The sequence below is a fragment of the Cottoperca gobio genome, chromosome 3, assembly GCF_900634415.1.
Source record: "Cottoperca gobio chromosome 3, fCotGob3.1, whole genome shotgun sequence".
Taxonomy (NCBI): Eukaryota; Metazoa; Chordata; class Actinopteri; order Perciformes; family Bovichtidae; genus Cottoperca; species Cottoperca gobio.
The window spans coordinates 13,738,047-13,765,785 of record NC_041357.1 but is presented as its reverse complement, the minus strand read 5'-3'; the positions used below and the strand labels follow the sequence as shown (position 1 = coordinate 13,765,785).

At 40.2% G+C, this 27,739-nt stretch overlaps 1 protein-coding gene across 1 annotated transcript; it reads left to right on the top strand.

The window, feature by feature from the left end:
- LOC115004481 (homer protein homolog 2-like) lies at window positions 1–27,525 on the top strand. The gene is given in 11 exon segments (XM_029426118.1): window positions 1–459; window positions 9,990–10,146; window positions 18,071–18,202; window positions 18,467–18,559; window positions 19,167–19,306; window positions 21,143–21,304; window positions 21,870–21,975; window positions 24,500–24,580; window positions 26,514–26,543; window positions 26,545–26,620; window positions 26,623–27,525. Coding segments are annotated over 11 exon segments (1,062 nt in total). The 5' UTR covers window positions 1–454; the 3' UTR covers window positions 26,703–27,525.
- The last annotated feature ends 214 nt before the right edge of the window (window positions 27,526–27,739 follow it).

Here is a 27,739-nt window from a genome sequence, read left to right as displayed (position 1 = left end):
CAGGTGGAAGCCGCTCCGTGTCGCTGCTGCTGCCCTTCATAATGAAACACAATCCCGTCGGGGAGGAAGAAACTCTGCGCAGCGATCAAGCAGCAGGGAAACGCAAACATAGACTTACTTCATCAGCGCCGATTGTTGGAAGACAGCGAGGAGAAAGGAGAGGGATTTATTTTGTTGCGTATCTGAAGAGGGAAAACAAACACGCACGGAGGAAAAACTTCCTGAAATGACAGGGGTTCTGTGAGAGAGAGAGCTTGACAACCCAGTGAATCTAGTTTACGAAGAAGTGCTCCCATATTTCAGTTGTCTGTCAGCAGCAAGAGGACTTGTTCGACTCTTTGGACCGCTTATCATCTGCGGACTTTGACTGCGCTTTAAAACATAAATTTCCCCTCAACCCTCAGCCAATAAAGCCTATACATATAAAAAGGAGTTTTTCCTCAAATCCGCGGCAATGGGGTGAGTAATCCAGAAAGCGCTGCCCTTCAGAGCGCCTCTCATGACACCTGCACTGTAATGTTATGTGTGTGTGCGGTGAAAGAAAACACAAAATACCTCTAGAACTGTCCAGTTTGCCTGTCAAGCCTCTGATTATATTTGCCTTTGTTGCCCAAAGCTCATCTGTGCGTGTTGAGCGCAGAGGAAGACCCACATGTACTCTTTAATATCTTTTTATTTTGCAATGTGGGTAATTTAGGAGGACTTCAGCTTGAAATGAGTGAAAAGGTTCGATGTCATATTTCTTAGTATGGACTTATTCTTACATTAGGTGGATCCGTCTAATTCCTCTCTTAACACTTCAGCTCCTCCTCATTTGTCTGTAGGAATATGGTTTTGAGAGGGTTATGATACAGAGGTGGCAGTCAACACTGTGTGTGTGTGTGTGTGTGTGTGTGTGTGTGTGTGTGTGTGTGTGTGTGTGTGTGTGTGTGTGTGTGTGTGTGTGTGTGTTTACAGTGCATTATTTTGCCTTTATAGTCTACTGTGCTGTGAATGTTGACTCAATGCCATAGTTATGCAATTGCCAACTCGCGCCACATCTACATATATTATTATGTTACTGTCTTTTCTTTCTGCATGACCTACTCCTGTTTGCATTGCTTTTATTTAAATTAGAAACTGCAATAATAATAGCTCAATTTAATGTTTTAAGAAGCTGCAAACCTGTCCCTGAATAATTAATGTGAACTTAATGAATGCTTCCATTTGCGACATTAAGGAACCTTGATTTAAAAAAATAAATATGAGGCAAAGTGTGAATAATATAAGCAACAATAATGAGTAAAAAGTGCAACCCAATGCCACAGAGCTTGTTTCTCCTGAACAGACATGTGTTTTTTTTGTTTACGTGTAAGAAACCAGTTAATCAGTCTTGACTACCTCTCAGTAGTTTGGCATACTCACCCAGCAGGTTTGAAAATGAGAGCAGTCAGTAGTGTTGTGTCATGAAACTGGCCCAGTGGACCAGCAGCAGCAGCAAGACAGTCAGTCCAAGACGGGAGGTCACACCTACTGACGGAGACATGGCAACAAGTTTCCTTTGTCCGGTTCCCTGGTTTCAGTCAGTGCCAACCAGTGGTATCACTTGACATCTGAATACTTTTATGAAGGCAAAAGGCACCCAGGAAATTTCATCTGAACAGCCTTTCTCTAAACCCACTGTTCAGGTCATAAACTGGTATGATTTGTGTAGGGTTGCAACTAATAATGATTGTCATTATCCATTAATCTTCTAATTATTTTCTTAAAATAATCGTTTCTTCAGAAAAGAGTGTGTAAAGCCCAACACAAGTTATCAGAGCCGAAGCTGAAGTCTTCAACCAGCCTGGCTTATCTTTCAAGCAGCCCAACAAAATCCCAAAATGTTCAATTTATTCGTCCTAAAAGATCAATACAACCAGCAAATATTCTGATTTAAGAACCTGGAACGAGCGGATGTTTGCCATTTTTGGAAAATAAATTTCTTAAAAGATTAATGAATTGTTGCCAGTTAAATTTTGGTCAATACAATTGATCAACAACTAATTTTAATGGCTGCAACTAACTATAATTTAATAACTGGGCAGTCTGTGGTTTATTTCTTTTTTTGGTCTCTCAAGTCTTTTAAATTTCAGAAAAAAGTAAGAAGAAAAAAAGCTTATCGTAGCAAAGAAAAGAAAGACATCCTCAATATTGAGAAGATGACGTTGGCATATTTTTCTTGAAAAACAACCTAAAATAGTTGTAGATTATTTTTCTGTCAATCGATAATCAATTAATTGTTTAATCTTTAATAATTTCAGGTCAAAATCCTTTTAAAGAAAACGGTTTATCTAAAACAAGATTGAGTTCATATGCGTGCCTAATTGTGCAATATGTTACATCTGGATTACACTTAGTAATGATGTAATATGCCCTGACCTAAGTGACAGGTCAACATATAAAAGTGTGTGTGTGTGTGTGTGTGTGTGTGTGTGTGTGTGTGTGTGTGTGTGTGTGTGTGTGTGTGTGTGTGTGTGTGTGTGTGTGTGTGTGTGTGTGTGTGTGTGTGTGTGTGTGTGTGTGTGTGTGTGTGTGTGTGTGTGTGGGGCGGTGGGAACTAGAGCTTGTTTGTCATGTTTATTTGCAGCATTTAGGTGTCCCTGCTCTTTGCTCCTAAATGGAGTTAAAGATTAACTCTAAATTCTTCACAACACACACATATTAACACCCTAAGTATCGATCTTCCTTTGTCCCCTTCTTACCATAGGTCTTTGGTCATGTGACCCATCTGTACCCCCTTGACCGTGACACATTTATTATTGATCATATAATAAAGCACAATACTGTATGTATTGCTCAAAATGATAATATTTGTGTGCAGTGTGCCCAATAAAAATAAAATATTGTTTAAGATTGCTGATTTTAAAGAGGTTGAGGAAATGCAGATAACAGTGGGAATGAAAGTGATGGTAATTGTATTTTTAAGTAGTTTCGCAGCTTAAGCGCTGCATCTCAGATTGCCTTAAAGCCCCTTCTTACTGAATAAGCGGTCACACAGACAACATTGCAATCAGCATACTGCTCCCAGCATAAACGATGGGAGCAGCCCTAACACAGGGATAGATGATAATCTCCTGGCTGGGCAGAGAGTGACAGCTAAAGGCTTAACACTCATTGATTAGGCTGTATGACATGTGACGTGGCAATGGGTCTCTTGGCTGCTTGGACAGGACAGTGGACTGTAAGCCTAATCGGAGTGCGTGTGCGTGTGTGTCTTCTGTCTGTGTTTGAAGGCCGGAGGGGAAGCTTGTAGAGGTGTAGTACGGGAGTAGAAGCAGGTCTTGCTATTTAGGAATCATGGGTAAATGAAAGGGGACATACTGATGGCGGATTGGACTTCTCCTCACCAGATGGTTGAGGCCATCTGCTGCCATGCTGTGCTTCTGTGGAGACTTCCTCACTCCCTTTTTCTCCGAGCTCTCAGATTAAGTTGGACTCTGCATCATATAGACTCAGTGTGGTGGAGGAGAACCTGCTGTGGTTGCTGGTTTGATTCTGGCCTTCTGCCTTTGTTGCATGAGATTATGTCTCTCTCTCACCAGTTCAAGGAGCTGTAGGCATGAAGTTGAACATTGGTAGTAATAATGAAGGTCACCTTTTAATTATTAAAAACAAGTGACAAAATCATTTGAAACGGACGGGAAGATTAAAAATGTCACAGAAATTATATTAGTATTTATTAGATTTTTTTTCAAGGAAGTATCTCCAACAAATGTAGACCAGTATGACACGGCAGAGGGTTTAGGCTGACTTAGGGTGTTAAGTTAACAGATTGCCTTTTTATTTTTGCCTTGCCATGAAAAATAAGTTTTCCCAGTTACATCTGACAGCATGGGGTGATTGCCATACCACATAAGACATTTAAGTATCTGTATCTGCTGGCAAACCTTCTTTGACATAGTTAGTAGAGCTCCGTGTTTTTTGAGATAAAAGCCCAGGTGGTGTTGTAGTGATGCCTACTTTTCTCATTCCCTCAGACAAAACACCGCTCTCACTTATAAGGCAACTCTGCTCTTCAGCAGACCTCGCATGTAAAAATGACAGAGGCTCAACTCTGTTCATCTCATATATGCACAACATTGCACCGGCTAATGAGAATCCAAGTTATTAGATTTGGTTTGTTTACATTAACAAATGAATGCTGCTCTTTTATTCTTTTTTTATTTGCCATTTTCATACAGCCTGTCACCAGATTTGTGAAACTTCAGACACATATTTTAGTTTCTCATTTTCCTTCTCTGAGAGATTTAGGAGAAGATGTTCTTTTATTACTCTGTTCCACAGAACAGCCAATTGTAACTTAGTTTACTGTCGTCATCACCAGCGAGTGAGGACTAATAAGTGCTCTGTGTTCCTCCACCTACTGTACTGTAGATATTTGACAAGTGAGTAATGCAGGGTTCGTCACTTAAGTTCTTTGAACAGACAGAAATGCAAATTCCTTCGATTAGTCAGACCAATTAAGTTCAAAGATGGCATTTTATACATATTCTGCTTGTAATATAATGATCCTAATTAATTGATGTAGCCTGGTGATTGTCTTGCTTTAGGGCCCGTCTTATGGAGACAAATTAGCCATCTTGAATTTGACACTTCAGCACCTGAAGTGGTGGACTAATGTAATGTGTTCACTGCCTGTAAATATGCACATTAGCGTGCTGAAAAGACTTGTAGTGTTCCCAAAGTTGTGTCCTTTTGTTAATAACGCTGTGTGCGGGACAGAGTGCGTTTTCACCAAGTCACTGACAACAGTGTGGCGCATTTGGATGAAAATGCCTGTCAAGGTTTGTCTTTTGCCTCTGGAGGATTCAAAGGGGGAAAACATCTTTATAAACAGGCCAATGAAGTCCCACTGGCGGAGAGATGTTGTCTCGCTAATGAAGAGATCCTATTAAAGCGATACGAGCTCATTCATATCAATGTGCCTATGGGTCTGCACCCAATAGTACCTGGCTGTACAGTTGACTAGTTTACTCCTCCTCAGCCCATTTCACACTCCAAACATGGTGTAAAACCCAGACATTATGTGTTGATACTATTGCTCTGCTGACCCGTTTAGAGGGAGACTTGACACCTCCGAAACAATACTGCCAGTTAAGAAAAAAACACTTATTTTACTAAAGTTTCACATGGCAAAGTTTATCTTGTAAAAGGAACAATTAAATATATATGTTATACTTCATTTTCAAGCCCTTCTGCATCGTCAAATGTCATTGTCTGGTAAAGTTACATTATGTTCACTCTCTGTAGGAACGTGAAGAATGTTGCTGAAGCTGCTGAGTGCTGATTTCTGTCAAACAGGCTACAAAGCCTGCAAAGCCTGTTCAGTGTTTGACCTCAGATTCCAAAATCACTTGTCAATAACATAATCAGCTGACGTGTGTCTCTTTCATTCGGACAGAGGTAGATGACGGTGATTGATGGGGAAAGTTTGTTTGGGGAATGAGCCTGGAGGGAATTGTTTTAACTCAGGAATCTGGATGAGGCTGTTTTCCAAAACATACCTGGAATGCAACATGACGGCAATCCCTCCCATTAAATTCACCATCCTAAACTCTTAGTTATAGAGATAGAAGCCACCTGCTGTTTTCACACTTTCTCTGAGGCACTGTGTCATTCTGCATCATCTTAAAATGTCGTCTTTAAGCAGCAGGATTATCCCTCTCTCAGCAAACTTCCCTTAAACTCTGAAGAATACAGTGTTTGGGTAAATCACAGGTAGTTCTCAAGCTTAGATTTGAAAGGATTTAAGAGCCAGGCAGGCTTAGTGGTGCATCACTCAAAATATTGCTGCTCGGAGGTATTGTGCAATTATTTAGCACGCTAACATGGCAGCCTTTTGCAAAAGTTCTCCTCAGAATTGAACCCATAAATGTTGGGTGTCATCATAACCTTTTGTGAAATAGATTAACTAAATGAAAAAAGAAATGTTCATATCCTCAGGTCTGGCTGTCGGCGCATTCCTTCGTTTTTAATTTATTATTTTACCCCTACACAACACAATTGCTTCATCATCAGTGTAGATGGGCCTGAGGTGGGTGTGTAGGTGTATGTAGGCTTGACAATGCAGTGCTTACTCAAACCTGCCCCCCCCCCCCCCCCCCCCCCCCCATACAGAAACACACACACACACACACACACACACACACACACACACACACACACACACACACCTGTAAATTATTTAAAGCACCAGATGGGGACAGAGCACCCTACAGTCAGCTGGAAAAAGAATCCAGCGGTCATAAAGTCCCAAATGTCGTCTTCCTTTTTTTATCCAGTAAAATCAATCCGCCTAATGCTTTTTATCTCGGAAAAGCAGATCACTGGATTCCACCAACAGTTGTTTGAGTGCATCCATGTGTTCAGCATTGGCCTTTCACTTCTCTTACCCTGCCAGTGTGAGCTGGCTCCAGACACGGCCGCTGCAAAGGTCAGCGTGTGTGTGCGTGTGTTGTAAAACAACAACAGTGATCTGTATAATGGGTTTTGTTGTTCCCGAAGCAGATGAAGACTGAGATTAGGCTTAAAATGGACAGTGCATTTATTAGGCTTTCATTTCGGCGAGAACCATAATCCCTGTAGAAGTAAAAGCTTTATTAGCTGATGAATTATCGCTGTCTGCCTGACATTATTTTCACCAGGACCACATCACAGTGCATTAAAGTACTACTGAGCTGAATGTCCCCTTGAAACTTGCTTTTACCTGTTGCTGTACTGCATTTCAACAACGGCACCATCTGTACTACATGTATGTGCTCATGTTCCTGCTAGCTTTAGCTGCTTGTTGTTTGGAATAATTTTAGTGACTTTTTAAGAACATGCTCTCAGATGATTTAGGTTTAAGCTTATTTTTTAATCATATCCCCATGCTCTAAAAATTCAATATTTGTAATGCGTGTGTGGTAAAGTGTAGCTGCTCGACGGCGTCCAGTTCAACACCCTTGTACCCACTAAACACATTTTATTAAAATCCTTCATGTCGTTAAAATAAATGGCAGGCCAAGACGAGAAAGCGGATAGAAGATCAGGATATCACAAGGTTTACGACACATGACCGATGTAGAAAGTTTGCTAGAAAAGCTCTCTACTGGCAGCGTGTTTTTAACCAAGTGAGAAGACCGTGTGCAGTAACTAATCACCAATTAATCAATAATACCTACGGAGAAAACACTTAAACAAAAAAGTACAGGACACCAAATAGCTTGTTGAGAAGAACAAAACGGGCCTACCTAGCTTAACTAAGACCACAACCTCAAAGGCTGTTGATATAAAACATTTCCTACCAACACCAGATCCAATAGAATCTCTGTGAGGAATGGATTTAGTCACTGAGGAAACTTAAATACTCGCAGAACTTTTACGTAAAGTTGAACTTAAGTGTAGTTTGACACACTTGCTGTTAACCAATTGCAAACCATCTTGAAGGTGTTGACTTTTGAGGGCCATAGAGGGAGAGTCCGAAATGAAGGAAGCTGGCATAATAGAAGTGTTGCAACTTCTGATTTTATATAAATTCACATGCACGTCGGGTCACCATTCACATTCCTGAAGTCGCTGTCCAACAAGGAAACACTTGTTTGTTAGATCTCAAGGATGCACACAATGCGTCTGGTGAGAAACACTAAATGTAAACATTGCTTTTGTTTGTTCACGAGAAAACATCCCACAGGGCACCTTAACTTATTGTTCGGTCAGCAATCAAGATTTCATGTAGAAAACGCATCATGATGCTTCAAGCACAAATTAATTAATGTTCCAGTTAGTTTTTGATGTGACCGTGCACTTAGAGCCATGGAGAACACAAGGAAGAATATGTTTATAAATAATAAAAAGGAGAAGAAGATATCCGATATCTGCACATGCAGAAGATGCCACGCAGGACAAAGAAATACAATAAAAGATGACAAGATAAGAAGATGGAGATGAACACTGCGACAGAAGTAGATACAACTTTTTCAAGAAGGCTGTAAAAAGAAGTGTGAAGCAGTGAGTGCCTCGTAAACTTCACCCTGTCGGAAAGAAACATTCACTTCATTTTGACTTTCAGCAGGATAAGTACTTACCATCTGTCTGCCCCATATTCTTCATCTGCATCCATTATTGAGTTCTTGAGGTGTCCTCTGATCCCTCTCATCCAGCCACTCCACCTAATTATTGCTCGCTCTTGGAACCTTTATAGAGGAGCATTACCGCAACCACCTGCTGGATCCAGTCCCTGGAAAGCATTGCCATTAAAAGGTGCTTGTTCTTTCAGTGTCGAGTGCTCAGACATTTTGTTTTGAGCTAAGAAAATATATGCAGGTATGGTTATTTATTTATTTATTTTTACCACAAACTGCACTTAAACTACGTCCTAGAAATATTGTTGAATGGGACAACATGGCTCTGGATGTTAAATCTGGTAAAGCAAGAAAAGTAGTCTGACCCAACAACTTGTCTTTAAAATGTCCAACAGTAGTAAAGCGTACATAGATTTTGCTTCTGTAAAAAATTAAAATAAATCAAAGCCAACACAATAGCTGACCAGTTTAAGCATTCTGCATACAGTGCACTGTTCGCTTAGATTCCTTAAACAGAAAACACAGGAAGGTGAGAAGAGGATTTTCTGAACACATTTCACAACAGCTTTCAACTCAACATCCGAGGCAGGCTATGTTATTTGTGCATATGTGTACTAGAGCATAATCAGTGTCTAGAGAGAAAGAGAGGAGTCTGTGGGGTTGTGGATGTCATAAAGAGAAGAAACATTTCCTCTGTAGTTTTTCAGTCAACAATCGTTCAAGTTCAACAGGCGGTCTGATCCTGCTCTTTCACCCCCATGTTGATACTCTTCTTCTGAATAACACGGGCAGCGAGCTGCTGATTGCTGGGAGGCAGATCACTTCACCCTCTCAAAGATGGATGACATGATTTTGAGCTTTTCCCCATTACAATCATTGTTGAGTTGGGCTTTGATGGCTGATTCCAATTCAGAATTGTGGGCAAAACACCCAGATCATTTTATTACTTTACTAAATCGATTGCATGGAGGACTCCGAAGGATTTGGATTCAGTAAGAAGATTCGCTACTGGAGTTGGATAAAATGACCAGACATGGCAGTCCCACTAGGAAGGATGTGAATACTGGCTACAATTGTTCACTGAGATTAGACAGACGTTCAGCAGCATTTTAATTGATGTATAATTCTCACGATGGTTGGCTTTTATTGCAGGTTTAATTTCAGGTTTCTTTTTTGAAAACATTATTTTACCGTTGCTGTTAATAGCTTTGCTCATCTGTCATTACTATGTTGGTGTGAAAGAACTCCATAACTGCTGGCTTGTCATGTTTTAATTTCACTTAAAATGCTCTTCCCATGAACTTGTCACGGGCGCTCAGCCCTGAGTGGCAAACACAATCAACCAAAGATAGAGCATTTTAAACTTTTCAAAAATGGTTAGGAGCTGTTGTGCAGTTTTTAGAAATTGAGAAAAAGTTTTTGCAGACTGCTAATGAGAAGAGAAGCAAAATCAATATTAAGATTCACACTATTGTCCCCCATTGTAGAAGACTCACTCCACATACTGTTAACCTTCTGATTCATCTCCAAGCCTTGGCATGTAGTTTACATTATCAGCATTTATTTAAATGTATGACAACAATTACTGATTCTGATTCTGGTATTGAACTCACAGCCTTCCGGTGTTTTGTCTGGAAGGCGTACCACTAGACCACCACATACAAGTGCACAGTCTCGCACAAACAACTAGATATGTGTTACTGTCGCCTGTGAGAGGGGAGGGTGGTGGATTTGGTTTGCTGTAAAGATTTAGTGTTTGTGTTGCATTATCACCTGCTTGTCCGGGCTGACACTCTCAGGACTCTGCAGCTCTGGAGACATAGCTCAGTGTCCCTGTCCCTGTAGTTACGTATTTTGAGTCTTATCCCTTCATAACGTCCCTCTCCTCCGTCTTCTGCTCTCCAGGGAGCAGCCGATCTACACCACCAGGGCCCATGTCTTCCAAATCGACCCAACCACCAAGAAGAACTGGGTCCCTGCCAGCAAGCAGGCCGTCACCGTCTCTTACTTTTACGACAGCACACGCAACAGCTACCGCATCATCAGCGTGGATGGATCCAAGGTATGTGTGTGTGCTTACTGTGTGGGAAGGAATTTTGAAGCATATTAATTTTACATCTGCAGTCTCTATTGATCAGCAACAACTTTACTGTGGACCTATTAATATTTCTGTGCTCTCCTGCTGCTGATGTGAGCACGGCTGCCCGTTTTCCCTCCAAAACTTCGTACTCATTACAACATCTGAGAAATCATTTAATTAAATCAATATCATGGAATTAATAAGGATATTTTATATTTAATATTGTTTGTTTTTAATGACATTCTCTGAATCATTGATTTGAACTGGTGGAGCAATTAGTTATTGTTTTCATTGTTTATTGTTTTTGATGAACTAAATAATGATTTAGTCTACAAAAGGTCAGAATAGTGAGACAGGGGGATGTCCCCGAACAGTCAGTCGTTTACTGACTGAGAGAAAAGCAGCATTTTCACAGTTTAAGAGCTGAAGAGTGTAGGCTCAGCATTATTTCTTGATGTTTGACGAATGATTAATCAATGATCAAAAATGTTGTCTATTAACTTTTGCTTAGACTTATTGATTAATCGACTAATCTTTTCGGCTTCAATTTCTACATAAATTTGTAGAACGATAATTAGAATCATCATCGTGACATGATTTGGCAAAAGGTTGCTATCACTCAGCCCTTATTGTAATGTTTATCAAAGTAAGATAAATGTTGTTTCCATGAGTGTCAGAGCAGCACAACCTGAAAAACAAGCAAACTTTATTCACTGTGAGCGTCTGTGATGTGCATTAGAAAGCACAACCCCAGTCAAAGTCCTCGACAGTGATTTTATTTTCTTAACCTGATTTTATGTTTTCTTTTGAATCCTGTTTTCATGTGTGTGGGATAACAAAGAATCACATTTGTTGGTTAACATGGACTGTATGTGAACATGCAGCTCATTATCCAAAATGATCTTGATTTGTCTTCACAAGAGAATGATGTTGAGATTAACTCGTGTGTTAATAGACACCATATGATTGTGCCTATGCACCATATTTACACCTCCTTCCTCCACTAAGTGAAAGAGTAGATTATGTGTTTCCATGGCGATCAGAGCCTACTCTCTGTGTGAAAGCTGGAGGAGAGTTATGACCGTTGTCAGGCAGTCACCTTTCGCACTATCTTAAATCACACAGATTACCTGCAGAGCCTTTTCAGGATCTGTTTGTGTCCTCATTTTTCGTCTTTTTACCACGCGCCTCTTTGTTTGGGTGAGGGGCCTGTTGGGTTCAGGGTTAGGATTACCAACCCAACAGCTGAAGTGGTGGGGGGGGTCTCAGGAACTCAATATAGATATATTTGAATGTAGAGTATTTGCATAGCTTGCATTTTCTGCCATTGCATAGGACTTCTTAACGGTGACAAATGAATGCAAGCCAGGAGTCCTCTCTCTGCTCTCCTATCATCCTCCCTGTCCTCTTGTCTCTACACTGTCCTGTAACCTTGAGTCTGTGTCATATAATGTCTGCAGGCAGCAGCTATATGTGAGCTATGAAGATTAACATTTAACATGAAATGTTATGTCAATTTAAATAGAGATGACTCCTGCTGATTTTAAATTTGATCCGTGTTTCCAGTTAATTTAAGTAAGTCAAAGTGATCGTGAGCAAAGTCACCGAAAGCAAGGAAATGTTGAGTCACATGAGATGAATGTTAAATATAGTTTGTATTATGCACACTAGCTGCAAGGGAGGCAGGTCTGTCCAGAAGAATAGTCTGCGCTGCTGTACACACTAACTTTGACAGACCGTCAGCTTGTATTCGTCCATCCGTGATGACGGCGGGCAACTCGCTGATGATGATATGGAAAGTAGAGGAGCATATCAGCACTTTTGACTCTCGTTCACCCTCAATCACACTTCTTATACAGCGACGTACCGCTGTGACCACCCAGTGAGAGGTGTTCGTTCTGTACTTCATGAGTGTGATCACTTTCCAGGCTAATGTAAAAAAAATCAATAAAAAAAAAAATCCTTCAGCTGTATTTATATGTGCGTTGCATATTCTTCTCTCTTACATCCTACTCCCTCTTTAACTACCTTTTTAAAAAAAAATAATAATAATGTTTTACTACTTCTCCCACAGCCAGTGTCCAAAATGAACATTTTGGTTCATGTGCCAAGGCCTGGTTAGCTAAAAGACATGTGCCTGCCAAGAATAGGAATTCAAATTCCTCTAAGTGAGCTTGTTAAATGTGTTTGTGGCTGGTAGGTTTGCCAGTTGTACAATTTTACCCACTTTAATGTATATACGGCAATATTACAATCTACAGCCACGTTTGTCTGTGCCCTGTGTTGTCTGCTGCACCCCAAGCACACCATATAGTTTCTCTACCTATGGGTCATGGCGTTTCGTTTCCACAACAAACTAAAAAAGAGCAGTTTCCACTGGGGATGAAAGAGACATGTCTGCGTGGCACTTTAGATTCCAGTATTTGCCCGACACACTTTTAAATTGGGGTTTGGATGAATCATTACAAATGAAGCTAGATTGGGTACTTTACTGTATTCCCGGCCATCACAATGAGAGCATGCACTGGGTCGATACAAGTCCCAAAACAATCAGCCATTAGGATTATAGTGCACTCACACCCAAGCTTTGATGCGCTAATGTGAACCTCCAACATCAGGAAGTTCTGTATTGTAAACAACTTTGCATATCACTGACTATTTTTGTCAGAGGAAAACAAAAGTGTAACCACAAATGTTATAAAGCACATGAATGTCATCTAAAGCACATGTATTTATGAACTTCTTCCAATGAAACGGCTGCTGTGCCTCGGCCGTAACCATAAATGGAAGAAAATGCAGTTTTCAGCCTTTCAGCTTTTATCCGTTTTTATATCATATTAAACAAAATATATTGTTTTGTCAATCCAAAACCAACAAATATTTAAAGACATCACCTTGGACTTTGAGAAACTGGGATTGACATGTTTCACTATTTTTGGATATTTTATAGCCCAAACGATTAATGAATAATCTAAACAAATGATTGGCAGATTAATTGCTCACAAAAAAATAATGGTGGTTAGTTGCAGCCCTAATCAGCCGACTGTCAAGACTCAAGGTAAAATCCTAGTAGAATCATAACTTTAGCCTTAGAAGCTGAATTCTTAATGCTGCTTATTGTGATGGAAATTGGCCACTTATTGTCTAGTCTCAAGTGTGTGTGTGTGTGTGTGTGTGTGTGTGTGTGTGTGTGTGTGTGTGTGTGTGTGTGTGTGTGTGTGTGTGTGTGTGTGTGTTGTATTTCTGTGGAGATAAGCGTGTAGGTCTCTGGGGATCTATGAAGGGAAGGGTGTTGGGGGTAACCAATAGATTACAGAGGAGCTGACATTCACACCCTCCAAATATCAACATTGCTTCGTGAAGCCCTGTGTATCAACATACGTAGATTCCTCCTGTCAGGGCAACTTCTTCATATTCACTTTACCCATGCCTATTTACTTATGTTCAACCTGGACAGCCCATAGTTATGAAGGTAAATGTTAATGCTATGTAAGATCAGAGCTTTAATAATACAAATCATTTCTAACTTTTAATTTAGGCGTCCACTTTTATGATTGTGGAAAGCATGAGGGCCAGTTCAAAGTATGAAAGCCGATAGTTTATGCACAAATACAGAAAACAGCCTTCACTTGAAGATGGTGGTGGTGCACCCCCGACTCCAACTAAGTTGACCCCCCCCCTCCCCCTTTGGAAACCAAACCTGCGTCATTGCCACCAGAGAACAGCGTGTTTTTGCAGTCCTAAAATATATGATGAGATTGAATGCATCAGGTCTTTAAAGCGATTGGCAGACATACAAAAATATGTAATATTTCACTTCATCTCCATCACACCTCTGCTTGATGAGCAATTTTCCATTTTGCTGTCAGATTTGATGAGAGGACTATCATCTCTTCTTTCTTTGGCTGTGTTTTAGTTATAGCGCTGCTGCCAGCTCGCCTGTTCATCATCCTCGCAGCACATTTATCAACATTATTTTGGTATTTAAGTTTTTATCATCTTTATAAAAAAAAGCGACCACTGTGTAAAGGCTGTCCTTTTTGTCAGCCAGACAAGTGATACAGCTCTTTCCCTCCCATAAACTCCTCTCCCATGTTCTACATCTCCTATCTTTCTTACTGACTCTGCAGATTCTGTGCACTCTGCAGACACATAATCAGCCAAGGAAGATTTTTTTCTATTACCTCCTGGCTGTCTCGGAGTTTCTAACTGACCCTCAGGCCATTGGCCAGCCCAGCTTCGCTCTGCGCCTCCTGCGCCACTTGATCCACAGCCCGGCTCACAACCGGCACAGCTGCCAGCGTCACTCCGCTCTCCCTCCCTCTGTCTCCCCCTCCCACTCTCACTCGCTTGCTCACTCCGTCGTACACTCGTACATGCCAGCATACAGTCACAGAGCCCACGAAGATGGTGGCAACCAGGTAGTCCTGTGTGTTAACTCACAGATTAGTTGAGATTCCAAATCATTTGTATATGTTTCTACTCGTGTTCCAGTTTCAACCATAATCAATAACCTGTTCAAAGATTTGTTATGCGTAACGCTGGGCGATATGGTTGAATTCACTGTCAAAATATTATTTTAATTAATTAATTAAAAATTATTAAAAAAAGAAAAATAATGAAATTGATATTGACTTAAGTGATTAATGGTTTGCTCAACAAAATGGAAAAAATTGGCCATCACCATTTCCTAAAGGACACGGTGATGCCTTTAATGGCTTGTTCTGTCCGACTAGCAGTCAAAGACACTTAGGTTACAATCCTTAAAGACAAAGAATCCTAACAACGAAGAAGCTGGAACTAGGGGATGTTTTTTCTAATCCAAAGGCTCATATATTTCTGTTCAAGTAGTTCATCAATCAAAACCCTTCATATGTGTAAAACAAAAACTTCATTAACAATTTTGTTTGCTTTTATTTCAACTAACTTGAAATAATTAAGTCAATCATTGATTCATTGGGTTATGGTCCAGCACCGGTGTAGGCTTTAGGTCTGTAGTGTTGGGGTTCAGTGACTCACTGTAGCTTTACTTTTGTACCTTTCCACCTATAGGTTATTTTAAAAACAGGTTCATCTCGTCTCATTTGTACCAATTTCACTCATTTTTAAATGCCCATTTTATATCTTAAATTAAGAGTCAGTTAGCCTACATCAGTTTTATATCATAAAGATCTAGCAGCTCAGGCATATCAGCCCAACAAGGGACTAGTTAATTACCTCAGTTCAATGTTAAGTTGAATTTGATAAGACATTTTTACAACTTCAAGCAGCAGTTCTGAAAATGATATGTAGAGAAGGCTCTGACGGGGTTTTTCTAGCAATCAAAGGAGATGAAACTGAGAAGTAATTTAGGCTCTAATTGATCTATGATAAATCTGACAAACTTGAGGGTAACCTGCTTCAGTTTTTCAAAGGGAAACATGTATTTTGATTCATATACTTCTTCTTCTCTTCTTCTTCTTCTTCTTCTTCTTCTTCTTCTTCTTCTTCTTCTCTTCTTCTTCTTCTTCTTCTTCTTCTTCTTCTTCTTCTTCTTCTTCTTCTTCTTCTTCTTCTTCTTCTTCTTCTTCTTCTTCTTCTTCTTCTTCTTCTTCTTCTCTTCTTCTTCTTCTTCTCTTCTTCTTCTTCTTCTTCTTCTTCTTGAAATGTTGTTTAAAAGGTCGGTGTTGTCTGGTTACCCTCATTCTTTTATTTTTTTTCTTCATTCTGCAGCGACGGCTCAGTTTCTTCACAATGATCATTAAAGTTTATCTTTACACTTCTCTTTTAGTAAGCTCTGTTAAATATGCCCTCAGCTGCTTGAGATGAGACGTGCGAGTGTTGCTCAGGCTTTGCTCAGGTCTCTCTTCAGGGGAATTTAGGTCACCTTTGTTTTGATAAAGCCTCTGAAAGAATGATGCCTTTAAAATCAAATTACCGACACCTTAGTAATTTGCCACTCTCCTTTATAAACCGTTGATGTGGGAATGCAGCCGGAATCAGTAGTTGTGACTCTAATCTTGAGTATATGACACTGACTAAGGTCTTTTTCTGTGTCTGTGCAGTGATCTTTTCTCTTGAATGTGCTCATGTCATCATTCTATTGGCGCAGTCTCTGCTTTTTTGGTCTCTGTGTCCAGTCATGATGTGAAGCATTTTAACACCTCAGCCACTGAAGAGATGGAGAGGGAGACTGTGGGGGCGTAGAAAACGACACAAGCCCGTCAGCAATTTGAATTTCTCGAGACCTGTGATCAGAGCCATGTTGCTATGAAACAAGGGCTGCACTGTGATTAAACTGTCTTCTATTGTTTCCTAATTGTTGTGGTAATTTGCATTTGCTTTTAAATTCTCTTATATCTTAGTAGTGAGATTGGGTTTGTGTACATAAGCAATAATAAATTAAAGCTGCTTGTGTTTACACACACATCTAGCTGTTCATATATGTTTGGGACATGTACAGTGATGCCGTAAATACACATCAGAGCAGTCTGGTCAGGCTGAAATAAGACGTTTTAAGCGTCTATTGGTTTCGGCTGTCACTGCCACATGCACTAGTTACAATTATAGACTGCAACAAATGTTTTCTAGCAGCTGATTTAATACATAGCTGCAACAGGTGAACGTGTTCTGTAGCAAATATGGAGACTGTAATTTGACTACTTTGAGGTTGGTAGGTCAGCAGTCACCACTGCATAGTGTGTGTCTGTTTGTGTCAATCTTTTATTTATTTGCCGGCATTACATTTTTGTCAGCAAATCTTTATTTCACAATTGTGGAACAAAAATGACATATACAAATATCTGAAATGTTTTACATACATATAGTTTACACCTGCCCCAGCCACGTCATCCCATCGCCTGTGGCCTGTCATGGACTGCTGGACCATAACAAATTGAGTGGCGTGGTGTATGATGTTTCTATTCATGACCATGAAGCTAAGACTTTATTTGCGCTTCCGCATGGAACCACGTCTCCAAGTTGGAATATTTTGCATTATAACATTTGTCTTGTCATCATTATGTAGTAGCAAAGTCTGTTCGTGTGGCATGTTCTTACCTGTCAATTCAGACAAAACTTTGGAAACTCAACCCCAAAAGTCTTGAACAGAGGGGCACTCCCACATCATGCGTTAAGAGCTTCCCAGTTAATTAAGTTGGCACAAGTTAGAGTCACTTTGAGCTTGTTTCATGTGAAATCTAGTGGCAGGTATAGTAAACTCTGTAACGTATCTTAACATGACAAGTGTGTGTGTGTGTGTGTGTGTGTGTGTGTGTGTGTGTGTGTGTGTGTGTGTGTGTGTGTGTGTGTGTGTGTGTATAAATGTTTGTGGATATAAGATGGATTCTTTGATTCCTTTTTAAAATAATGAGACATTTGCCATCCAGCATCATGAATTTATATTTGATTTCTATGCTTTTAATGTAAAACATGTTTCCCTCTGTGGAAATGAAAGAAGATAATTACTCTTTGACTACATCCAAAGATTTCTTTATATACAAAATAGCTTTGTACTGTAGAGAGGCTCTCAAACATACATATGAGTCAGATGCTTTTTATGAAGTGGAAGAAAAAAAACAATAAATATGCCAATTGTAATCAAACTTGTCAGTGTGGGCATGTTGAAAGACATGGACAGCAGGATATTACAGATTGTCTCTGTATGAATGGAGCTACAATAGGGGATTGTCCTTTACTAAATCAATAGGACTATTCATCATGTGAATGCAGCTGCTGGAGCTCATTCTTTAATGTCTTGGCTGTACAAGACACACTCTTCAAAACCCAGCAGCAGGCATCTTTCTGAGGGAGTGTGTTAGTCAGGTGCACTTGAGAGCCATGTTGGAAGTCTATACATCTGCATTGGTTATCAGTTTAATCTCCAATAGGTCTAGGACATTAATGATATGTTGTTATGTCCTAACAGGTGATCATCAACAGTACCATCACACCCAACATGACCTTCACCAAGACATCGCAGAAGTTTGGCCAGTGGGCGGACAGCAGGGCCAACACTGTGTTTGGACTGGGCTTCGCTTCGGAGCAGCAACTGGCCAAGGTGAGGAGATGAAACATTCACATGAAATCACAAAAGCTTCTATAAAGCTTAGAGACATTCGATTTTTGTATTTGGCCTAAAACTGGAATTTAGGTGGGGAAATTAAGCAGAAAATGATTTAAGGGTATACCTGATTCTTAAATCATCACTTTTACTAAATAATTGGCTCCATGATCTCCCCAAAAGTTTTTAAGATGAGCCACACTGTGTATGGCATTTCTGCTTGTATTGTCACTAATCATCACGTGTCTGTCATATTTTCAGTTTTCTGAGAAGTTCCAGGAGGTAAAAGAAGCAGCCAAGCTAGCAAGGGACAAGTCTCAAGACCAGGGGGAGACATTGAGTAATCACTCCCAGGTACATTGTATATGAAATTCTGATTCAACACCTCTGATGTCCTACTGTCTCCTCTACAGTCCCTTCGGCCTCTACACAGAGAAAACTATCAACATTACAGAAATAATAAGTAATTCAAGAGAAATCATTTGTGTGAATTGTCATAAAAGAAAGGTCAAGGGTCATCATAAGGTACAAACTACCTGGCAGGCCCACAGCAATTGAGAGGAAAAGGAAGTCAGTGAGTGTAATAAAACAATAAAAGTTTCTCAGTTCAATACAAATGATCCTAAACTGATAATTCTGTCAGTGAGTAAACCACATTGATTGGACGTAGATCCAGCAGTCTGGTCTGCTCTCTGCCTGCACTGACTCCAGATGGCACAAATCAGACTCACAAAGCTGCTGGGCCATATGACATGATAAATACTGGCATCAGTTTTACCTCACAACTCTGCTGTCATAGCTGATGTGTCCAAGGTGTTTACAGTGTTTCGCCAATAGAAGCCCAGGGCCCTTTTTCATAAACAGATATTTATTAACACATTTAGGAATTTTTAACCCATCAGATCTTATCAAAGCTGCAGTTAGACTGAATCAAAACCTGTCTCCCTCTCTCCCATACCAGGAGTCTGGACGTGAGACACCCTCAAGCAACCAGGCGTCCAGCATAAATGGGACAGATGACGAGAAAATCTTTCATGTCGGTCCAGAGACCGCTGTGCTGAAGACCGAGAACGAACATCTCAAGAGTACCATAGAACAGAGGTAAGGTTCACTTTCATGGAAACCTCAGAAGAACCTCTTTAATGTGACGTGCATCTGAATGTGTTTCCCCTCTTCGTGATTTAAAATCATGTGCCACATAATCTCACAATACAGCAAATGTCACTTAAAGGGGCAATGAAGGGCAATCATATCATTTTAACTCCCAACAGCTCCTGATCCCTTTCACGCTCTTTTCTTTCTTTCCTCGTCTTTTAATTGTTTCAGCACCAAACTGTTCAAATGTTCTCCCTCTTCATTTTATTGCTGCTGTATAGGATATCATGTCCCCAAAGGGCTCAGAAATAATCTGATCTAATCTAAAGAGTGACACTGCTCTCTCCACCATTTGGTTATATGCCCTTTATAATCCAGATGCTGAGTGTATAAATTGGTAAATGCATGAAACACCAGATTTGGATCCAGATGGGATTAAAATGACCCAAGGGTATCAGAGTCAACAGTGACTACAGTGAGCTAATTTAGCCAGAATTAGTAGCAACAGCAAAATCACTGAAGTACTTGGTCCAGATGGGATAAAAAGCCCTCAGGTAAAAAAAACAACAACCAATTAGCAGACCTTCCTGGCAATACTTAAGATTCACACACAAGGAAATAATAATTAAATGAACATCTGCATGCTGCACGAGTGGTGTCGGTAAAACTTTATTTTCCCGTGATTCTCAATAATTTGCCCAGAAAGAAACTGATATATAATAATATAATCTTTCTAAGGTTCCTGGACAGGACGATGTAAATTGGTACCAATTATATTGAAGATTGCTGGTGTAACCTCTAGAGTCTTTTAGTCAGTACACAGCATGTAACATGTGCATTTATCTACAGGAATAAGTTACAAAATGAATAAATAATTATTTATTTATTTTAAATCTTTATAGTGTCTAATGATACATTGAGGGAGAATATACAGTATCGTATCACTTATGTATAAAAATATTAATGAATATATACTCGTATTGAAGTTGATATTTATCCTACAAGAAGCTACATTTATATATTTCTCTCTTCTCTATTTCTTTGTGGCCTTTCTTACTTTTATTGGTTGAAGTTAACCTTATAAGAATGATGACTGCGGTTGACCCGGAAGATATAAATAAGATGTAAATTAGGACCACATGGGAGTTTTTCCAGGAATATTCTATGATAAGGAAGTTACAGATCTGTAAAATAAAGGTGTCATTGTGTTTCAAACACTGATCCTAAAACAAAATGTTCTTAAAGGAGAAACATTTCTTTCAACCCAGTGCATCAAGCTTACATGTATCTTTAAAGTGCTCCAGGTTGTGGTAAAGAAAAACAGTTTGGTCGACCATTGCTCTCCGTCTTTGTTGACCATTTTCCATGCCTTCATAAGGCCTTGAGATTTTCTTTTGTGGAAGTGTGTCACCTCAGTGAAACGGCTGAGGAATGCAGAATGCTACGGTGCAAGTCTATCTGCATTTGATGGAGAGCAGCACACTTCAAACCAGCCATGCATAAGGAAGGGAACAGCGGTGCATACTAAATATACATCACAACCCCTCTGACCTCATTGATAAGATAGAAACACACTGGTGTTATGAAAAGATAACAAACTGTGTGTTGTTTCATATCAGGGCTGCAGCTCATTAAATCTTTGAGACTTTTACCACTTATTTATTTTATGATCTAAATATCTCTTGACAGTGTGATGTACATCACCGCTAATTAAATAATCATGACTGCAAGGATTTTGTAGCATTATGTGTCATGTCAGTGGGCACACGCCCGAGGCATTTCAGCACTAACCTGTCTACATTTTTCCTCCATTAATAACTCTCTGTCTCTCCTGTCTGACAGCACCACCAACGCCAAGAAGTGGGAAACAGAGCTGCAGACTTTAAGAGAAAATAATGCCAGGCTGGTGGATGCACTGCAGGAGTCTTCTGCTAATGTAGAGAGCTGGAAGAAACAACTCGGTGCCTGCAAGGAAGAGAGTGACACGCTCAGGGAAAAGGTAATGTTGTAGTTAAATAATCTATACAAACCCATCGATCCTGCTTGCAGAAAAAGTGACGCGTTAGAAACACTGTTTCCTCTTTTATAAATGAGTTAATTATCTGTCCTAGGTAGATTAATCTGTTATTTAAGATCTGTATAGGCGGATGATTGAGTCCCTCACCAAATTTAGAAAAATCTCAAGTTTCTCCAGTTTCTTCACTTTGAGCGAGCAAAGTACTGTGCATTTTATCAGTTTCTGTGTTCCCTGCACCAGAGGCCACTATAAATAGAATCATTTTAGTTTCATAATCAATGTGGGCTGTTTCTGCAGCTGGGCTGGTGTTGTAATGGTACTCTTCGTTTTGTAACATGTTGCTAGTCTTTGTGTCTAATTGCTAGTGTCAGTTTTCAACATGACATCACTTATAATATTTAGGATTCAACAAATGCAACCTAAAAATATGTATGATGGCTAAACAAAATGTAAAGAAGTTCCTAAAACCTGTTGACCTCCATTGTTTTTACTTTTCACAATAAAAACTTGGCATTTTTCAAAACAACTTTTTTCCGTTCTGTGTGCAGATCACGAACTAGAAGCTCAGTGTAACGAAGCCAATGAGGAGAAGCAGAGAAACGCCCAACTGTCTGTACGAGTGCAGGAGCTGGAGACCGAGCTGCACGAGAAAGAGCAGGTGAGACGTCAGTTTGTCTTGAAACAACGGGGCCACTGTTGATGCCAGGGTGTCTGTAAAGTTTGTGAAAGCATGTTTTTATTTGTAAGGGAGGTAGTATTGTACCTTGAAAGTTCATGATTCACTTTCATCAAGACAAAATCACAGTTTTCATCAACACTCCTGAAGTTACATATCTACTTTCTCTTCCGCTCTCCAACATTGTATTGCGTCTCCTCACTGTACACCAGCTCTTCGCCTCTTGTTCTTACTTAGTGCCACTCCTCTCCCTCAGGAGATGATTACACCTCAGTAGGAAATGATAGGTTTTTTGGTGGGATTTTGGATTTTTGACCTGCCCAGTTAAACCCAGACCTTTCTACTCCCGAATGTTTTTCTTTCAATTTCCTTTTATCTTACTTTGTGTTCTGCAATAGTCTACTGGGGTGATGTTAATTCATCAGCTGACTTTGTCTGAAGTCAGAGCATCAGGGAATTTGCTACATCGCCTTATGTCTACTGCATCAGTCATCTATAATCCAAACTAGATGTCAGCTCAGCGGATCCTATGGTGCTGTTATTTCTAATGAGGACGAGCCCCACACGGCTACAAAGTCTTTTGACCTTTGCTCATTACTGGTTAAATGCTGTTTTTTTGTCTGCAGACGAATTATTAGGACATACTGTACTTCTGGCAATCTCTGAGTCTCGCTGCCTGTTTTTGATAGTGACTGTCTCCCTACCGACGTCATGATAGGAAGACAATCAGCCACATGAGGGGAACCGATTTAACAAAACAAACTCATTAAGAGGAAAATAGTTGATAAGTCTGTATATATTTTTGTTTCAACGGCAAACTAAAGCATTTCAGTCTGTTTCTTCTCTGTTCAGTGGCTTTTATATATTGTACATAGTGGAAAGAGATTCTGTCACAATTTCCCAAAGCCCAAGATGGCGTCTTCATCAGTCCTTAATATTTAATTTTCGGTTTATCTGCAGAATTTCTTCCTTGATTATACGTTTCGTATATAAAACACCAGAAAACAATGAAAAATGCACATCACAATTTGCTCAATGTGATGTCATGAAATGTTGACATTTGTTACTACAAAGTACAATAATGCAAAGACAAAGAAAAGCAGCAAATTCTCACATTCGAGAACCTTCAAGCGTCAAAGTGTAGCAAAAAAGGGTTAATCGATTATCAGTATTTGTTGCAGATACATTTTCTGTTGACTCTAATCATTTGTTGTTGCAAAATAATGATGTTTATGGCTCTGCTGCGTAAAGACCCTTTTTAAATTCCCAGAGGTAAACCGTGTGTCTGGGATATTCTTGTTTAGCACCTGGCAGCCTGAGTATTAATAGAACATGTAAATCTTTCCTTGGAGAGCCGTATGTCTTACACAACAGCAAGAAAACAGTTCAAAGAGCCGGAGCTGAGTTTGAAAGATTATAAGCAAAGAATCATTTCCATTGGGGGCTTCAGCGTTTTACAGTCCTGTGCATCAGCCATAACGCTTCTAACAGTGACCGAGGAGCCTGCAGAGGAAGTCTCATTGTTTGCAGAGCACTGATACGGCAGACGGCCCACAGAGGCTCATCTGCCGAGTGACTCACCCCCGTCTAGAAATGCACACGCTCAACTCCTCCAATTAAAAAAAGTGCAGATGAATTATTAACAATCACTGTGGTGTTGACCCCAGCGCTGGCCAGACGTGAACTAACCGAACAAAGCTGCGGCAGGTGACTCCAAAGACTCGGCCAATTATTACTTGGTGTGGAAGAGCTTGGAGCGACTCTATAGATGCTATGAAACTACTTTGCGTGTGTGACTTAAAGCAAAGCAGAGGGATTCAGCTTTCAGAGCGATAATAGATGTTTAATTGAGTAGAGAGTATACATGTAAGCACAAGGCAGAAAAACATGGTCATGGCCTCCGTATTCATTTTAGTCTGTTTTTCTTTCTTTACCCTTTTACCTTGATTTTCATTGTTCCTTACCTGCTTTGTATTTCTGCCATCAATGTTTGGTACTGCCTGAAAAGGTCTCTGTAGCACAGAGTATCAGAAGGCTGGATTTAAGTGCACGATATGTACTTTTCTTTCTTAACTCTTGGATCAGATAGTTTCTCATTTAAATAAACTTTGTCATTTGTTTACATTTTATTTAGACAAAGTTCTTGTTGACATGCTTCATAACCTTCAAAGGAATAGTTTGACATTTTGGGAAATATGCTTATTCGCTTTCTTGCCCACAGTTACATTAAAAAGGTCGATGCCACTTTGTTTGTAAATGTGAAGCTGAAGCCAGGAGACGGTTATCTTAGCTTAGCATAAAGGCTGGAAACACAAAAGACGAATATGAAACCCTTCTCATATTCTCTTTGTGTTTCCAGCCTTTATCCATATTCTCATCTAACTCTGGGCAAGAAACAAATAAGTGTGTTTTCCCCATATTTCCTTCTTTTGTTAAATGTTACAGAAAGAATCAACATGATATGTTTTGCTGGCTTTTGAGTAACTGTTTTTTCTATCTACTCCAGGAGCTGGAGAACCTGAGGAAGCAGGCGGAGATAATCCCTCAGCTCATGGCGGAGTGCGAGAGCATCACCGCAAAACTGCAGGTACATTCAAAGCACTCAGGAATCCCCCAGACCCCACATTTTTCTCTCTGATGTGATTCACAGCAGAGTATAAAGGCTCGAGCTTACATCACACGTGAGTACATGATGTCTGTGACAGCGAGAGAACACACAGGCTCTGAGGCGTAAGCAACGCTTTCAGACGGAGGTAAATAATGAGTTCCTATTCACCATTCTGCCTGAGGGGGCCGGTGACACAACATCCCCATCACATGTCTCTCTAACGCACATTGTGGTTACTGTATCTAAAGGTCCATCCCCAGTACAACACTGAGTGGATTATTGCCTCTTAGAAAAGGTTTCCTCTTTCATAGATACTGCATCTTTGTCTCGGCTTATTCGTTTTCTAGCAGTGCAGATTTTATCTGTTTGCTGTCTATGAAAACTGCTAAAGTTGTTTGAGAGCTTTAATGACGGAGTCTGATAACATTTTTGTTGAGTGCGAGAATCTACTGTTGCCAAAACCAATACAGATTCACGCCCTTTACCTCCCGTCTTCCTTGTAACAAAGAGAGCACCTGTTCATCAAGTCTGATTCACCATTGAGTAATATCCGACTTTCTGTAAAACCAGAAGTGTCAGGCTCGGTGAATGACTACGCTCTGTAGGTGCCAGGTTTTTGGCACAAGCTGAATGATAGTGACGCTCATCTCGCCCTTTTCTTCTGACTGACTCAGATTTTATCATCCATGCTGTCATGCATGTGCTGCTTTTCAAGCCGGGGCAGGGAGGAGAATAAAACCAACAGTGGCATGCCTGAAGTTTTTGTGCTTCACAAAGCTCGACCGCCTGGTTTGTTTCTGCAACAGCCGGCTTGGATGAATGACGGAGACAACAGAACCGGCGGATCAGAGAAGTTATCTAACCAGCTACCCACACTGAGGAGAAGCATAGACAATGGGATTTCTCAAATACCTCCGTTTATCCATAATGAAAACTCAGCCACAGCCCGTTCACACAGAAGTTGTTGGGTGAAGTAAAACAGTTGTGGCTGTAGCAGTTCTGTGGCTTTCTTTTTTAAATTAATCCACTTACTTTACCTCTGTGTTTGTGGTCATGGCTCCTCTCTATTTAAAGACAACACCCCACGTGGGGATCAGGTTTCAGGAGTCAGCTGGAAGATACAGTCACGCAGGCGCAACACCCATTTAGCACTCCTATTTTAAACCCCTCCCTTCAATGGTATCTTTGACATTAATGTGTCACTCCTGTCGCCTGCTAGTCTGAAAGACTTGCTTTACCCTCCCATCCACAACTCCAAATATACTTTTCCTAAATGTAAAGCAGGGCTGTCGTGATATCAGATTTTCACTACACGATTATCATGACCAAAAGAATTCACGTAACAATTTTATGGCAATATCTATAGAACATTTGAAAGTCAAATTTATATTTAACTTTGCCAAAAAAAAAGAGACCAAACGCAAGATAAACAAATGAAATTACACTTATTAGTGTGTGGGGCGTTGGGGGTGGGAGACAAAGTGAGAGTGGGGAAAAAAGGAAATGATTTAAGAGGCGCTGGATTATTTACACAATATTAGTATATGTGTATTATTATTAACAAGATATCAATATTTCATTTTTTAAATATCACGGTTATTGCCAACACTGGTATATCGTTACACCCCTAATGTAAAGCTTGGTTTTCAGTCTTGATGATGTAAATAGGGATTTATTTATTGCAGCTGTTCCCCAGAACTCAGTGCAAAGCAGTGAAATGCTGGTTTGAACTGCTTTTATCTCATTTTGAAAGAAGCTGTAAGAAACTCTGTCTTAAGTTTGGCGTCTCTAAGATAAAGACTAACTAACTGCTACATCAAATACATCCCTCTTAACAAACTTATTTGATTTCCCTTTATCCACCATCTGCTGTATTGTAACTATTATTGTTTTGCCTAATATCCATCCACAGACTGCTGAGACGAAGAGCAAGGAACTGGAGGGGGAGGACAGAGGGTCTTCAGCTGGACATAGACGACAGTCAACAGAAGCAGGCCAACATGAAGGGCGAGCTGAAGAAGTTATGGATATGCTGGATGGAAAAATAGACGAGCTGCATGAGTTCAGACAGGGGCTCTCCAAGCTAAGTGTTGATAACTGAGTTAAGTGGCACTGAGCTGAAAGGGTCAGAGGTCAGGTACGGAGGATTCACTACAGTTTGTCTTCAGGGCAGAAACTATGTGGCACCTTCTCCCCCAAGGTGACGTCCACTCAGACACTATCAGCTTTGGCTTCTAATAAACACTACCATGTGAGAAAGAGATGTTTTTGAAGAGGGAGAGGGAGACTGGCAGGAGGAAGGCCAGCGTGCTTCACCAAATGGCTCCATTTTGTGCGCTGGCATTCTGAAACTAAATCAAGAGTCACACTTTGAGCTTACTCATCCGTTTCTGTGGGGGGGAAACGGCTTTATAAAGGTGGTGGTGGGTTCTTAGATTCTGTCCATATGTCTTTTTTTCTGAAGGCTGCAGCACTTCTTCACAGGCAGTCTTTGCTTCAGAATAGAAGAGGGGTCTTAAAGGGCTAACATGAATAACACACAATGACAATGCTGTTCAGCATCACTCAAGTAATAATTGGTGTGAATCCTTGTGGCCCCCTCAGAGAATTAGAGATGAAATCTTTCTACAGACTGTCCTTGCTTTTGCCTCTCGTCTATCTCAGGTGTGTAAGAAGACAGTTTGCACTTATTAAATTATATGCACATACATGACAAACGGCCGTGACACAAAGTGCCTCCAGGTGAGTCTCAATCTACCTGGCAAGGAGAACTGGCCAAGTGATGACCATCACCATAATAATAACTTTTTGTAAGAAAAACTAATAAAGTGAAAAGAAAAAATGCAGGCAGACGAGCCAATAAGGATGTTAATGGATGTTAATGTGGTGATAAACTCAAAGGATGAAACGGATGTTTGCACAAACACTAGTTGAGGAGGGACCGCAGCAAGGAAGTCATCAAACTCTCTCGTGAGTGTTTTTAGTAAACACTACTTTTGATTATATTTGCATATAAGAAGCGCTCCTGTCCTCAGGAGCTTTCCTTCTGAACATCCAAAATAATAATCGGTACCCAATTTTTCCAGGAGTGTAGTGTTCGGAGGACTTTGTGTGTGCGATTGTATTGGTCTCCAAGGC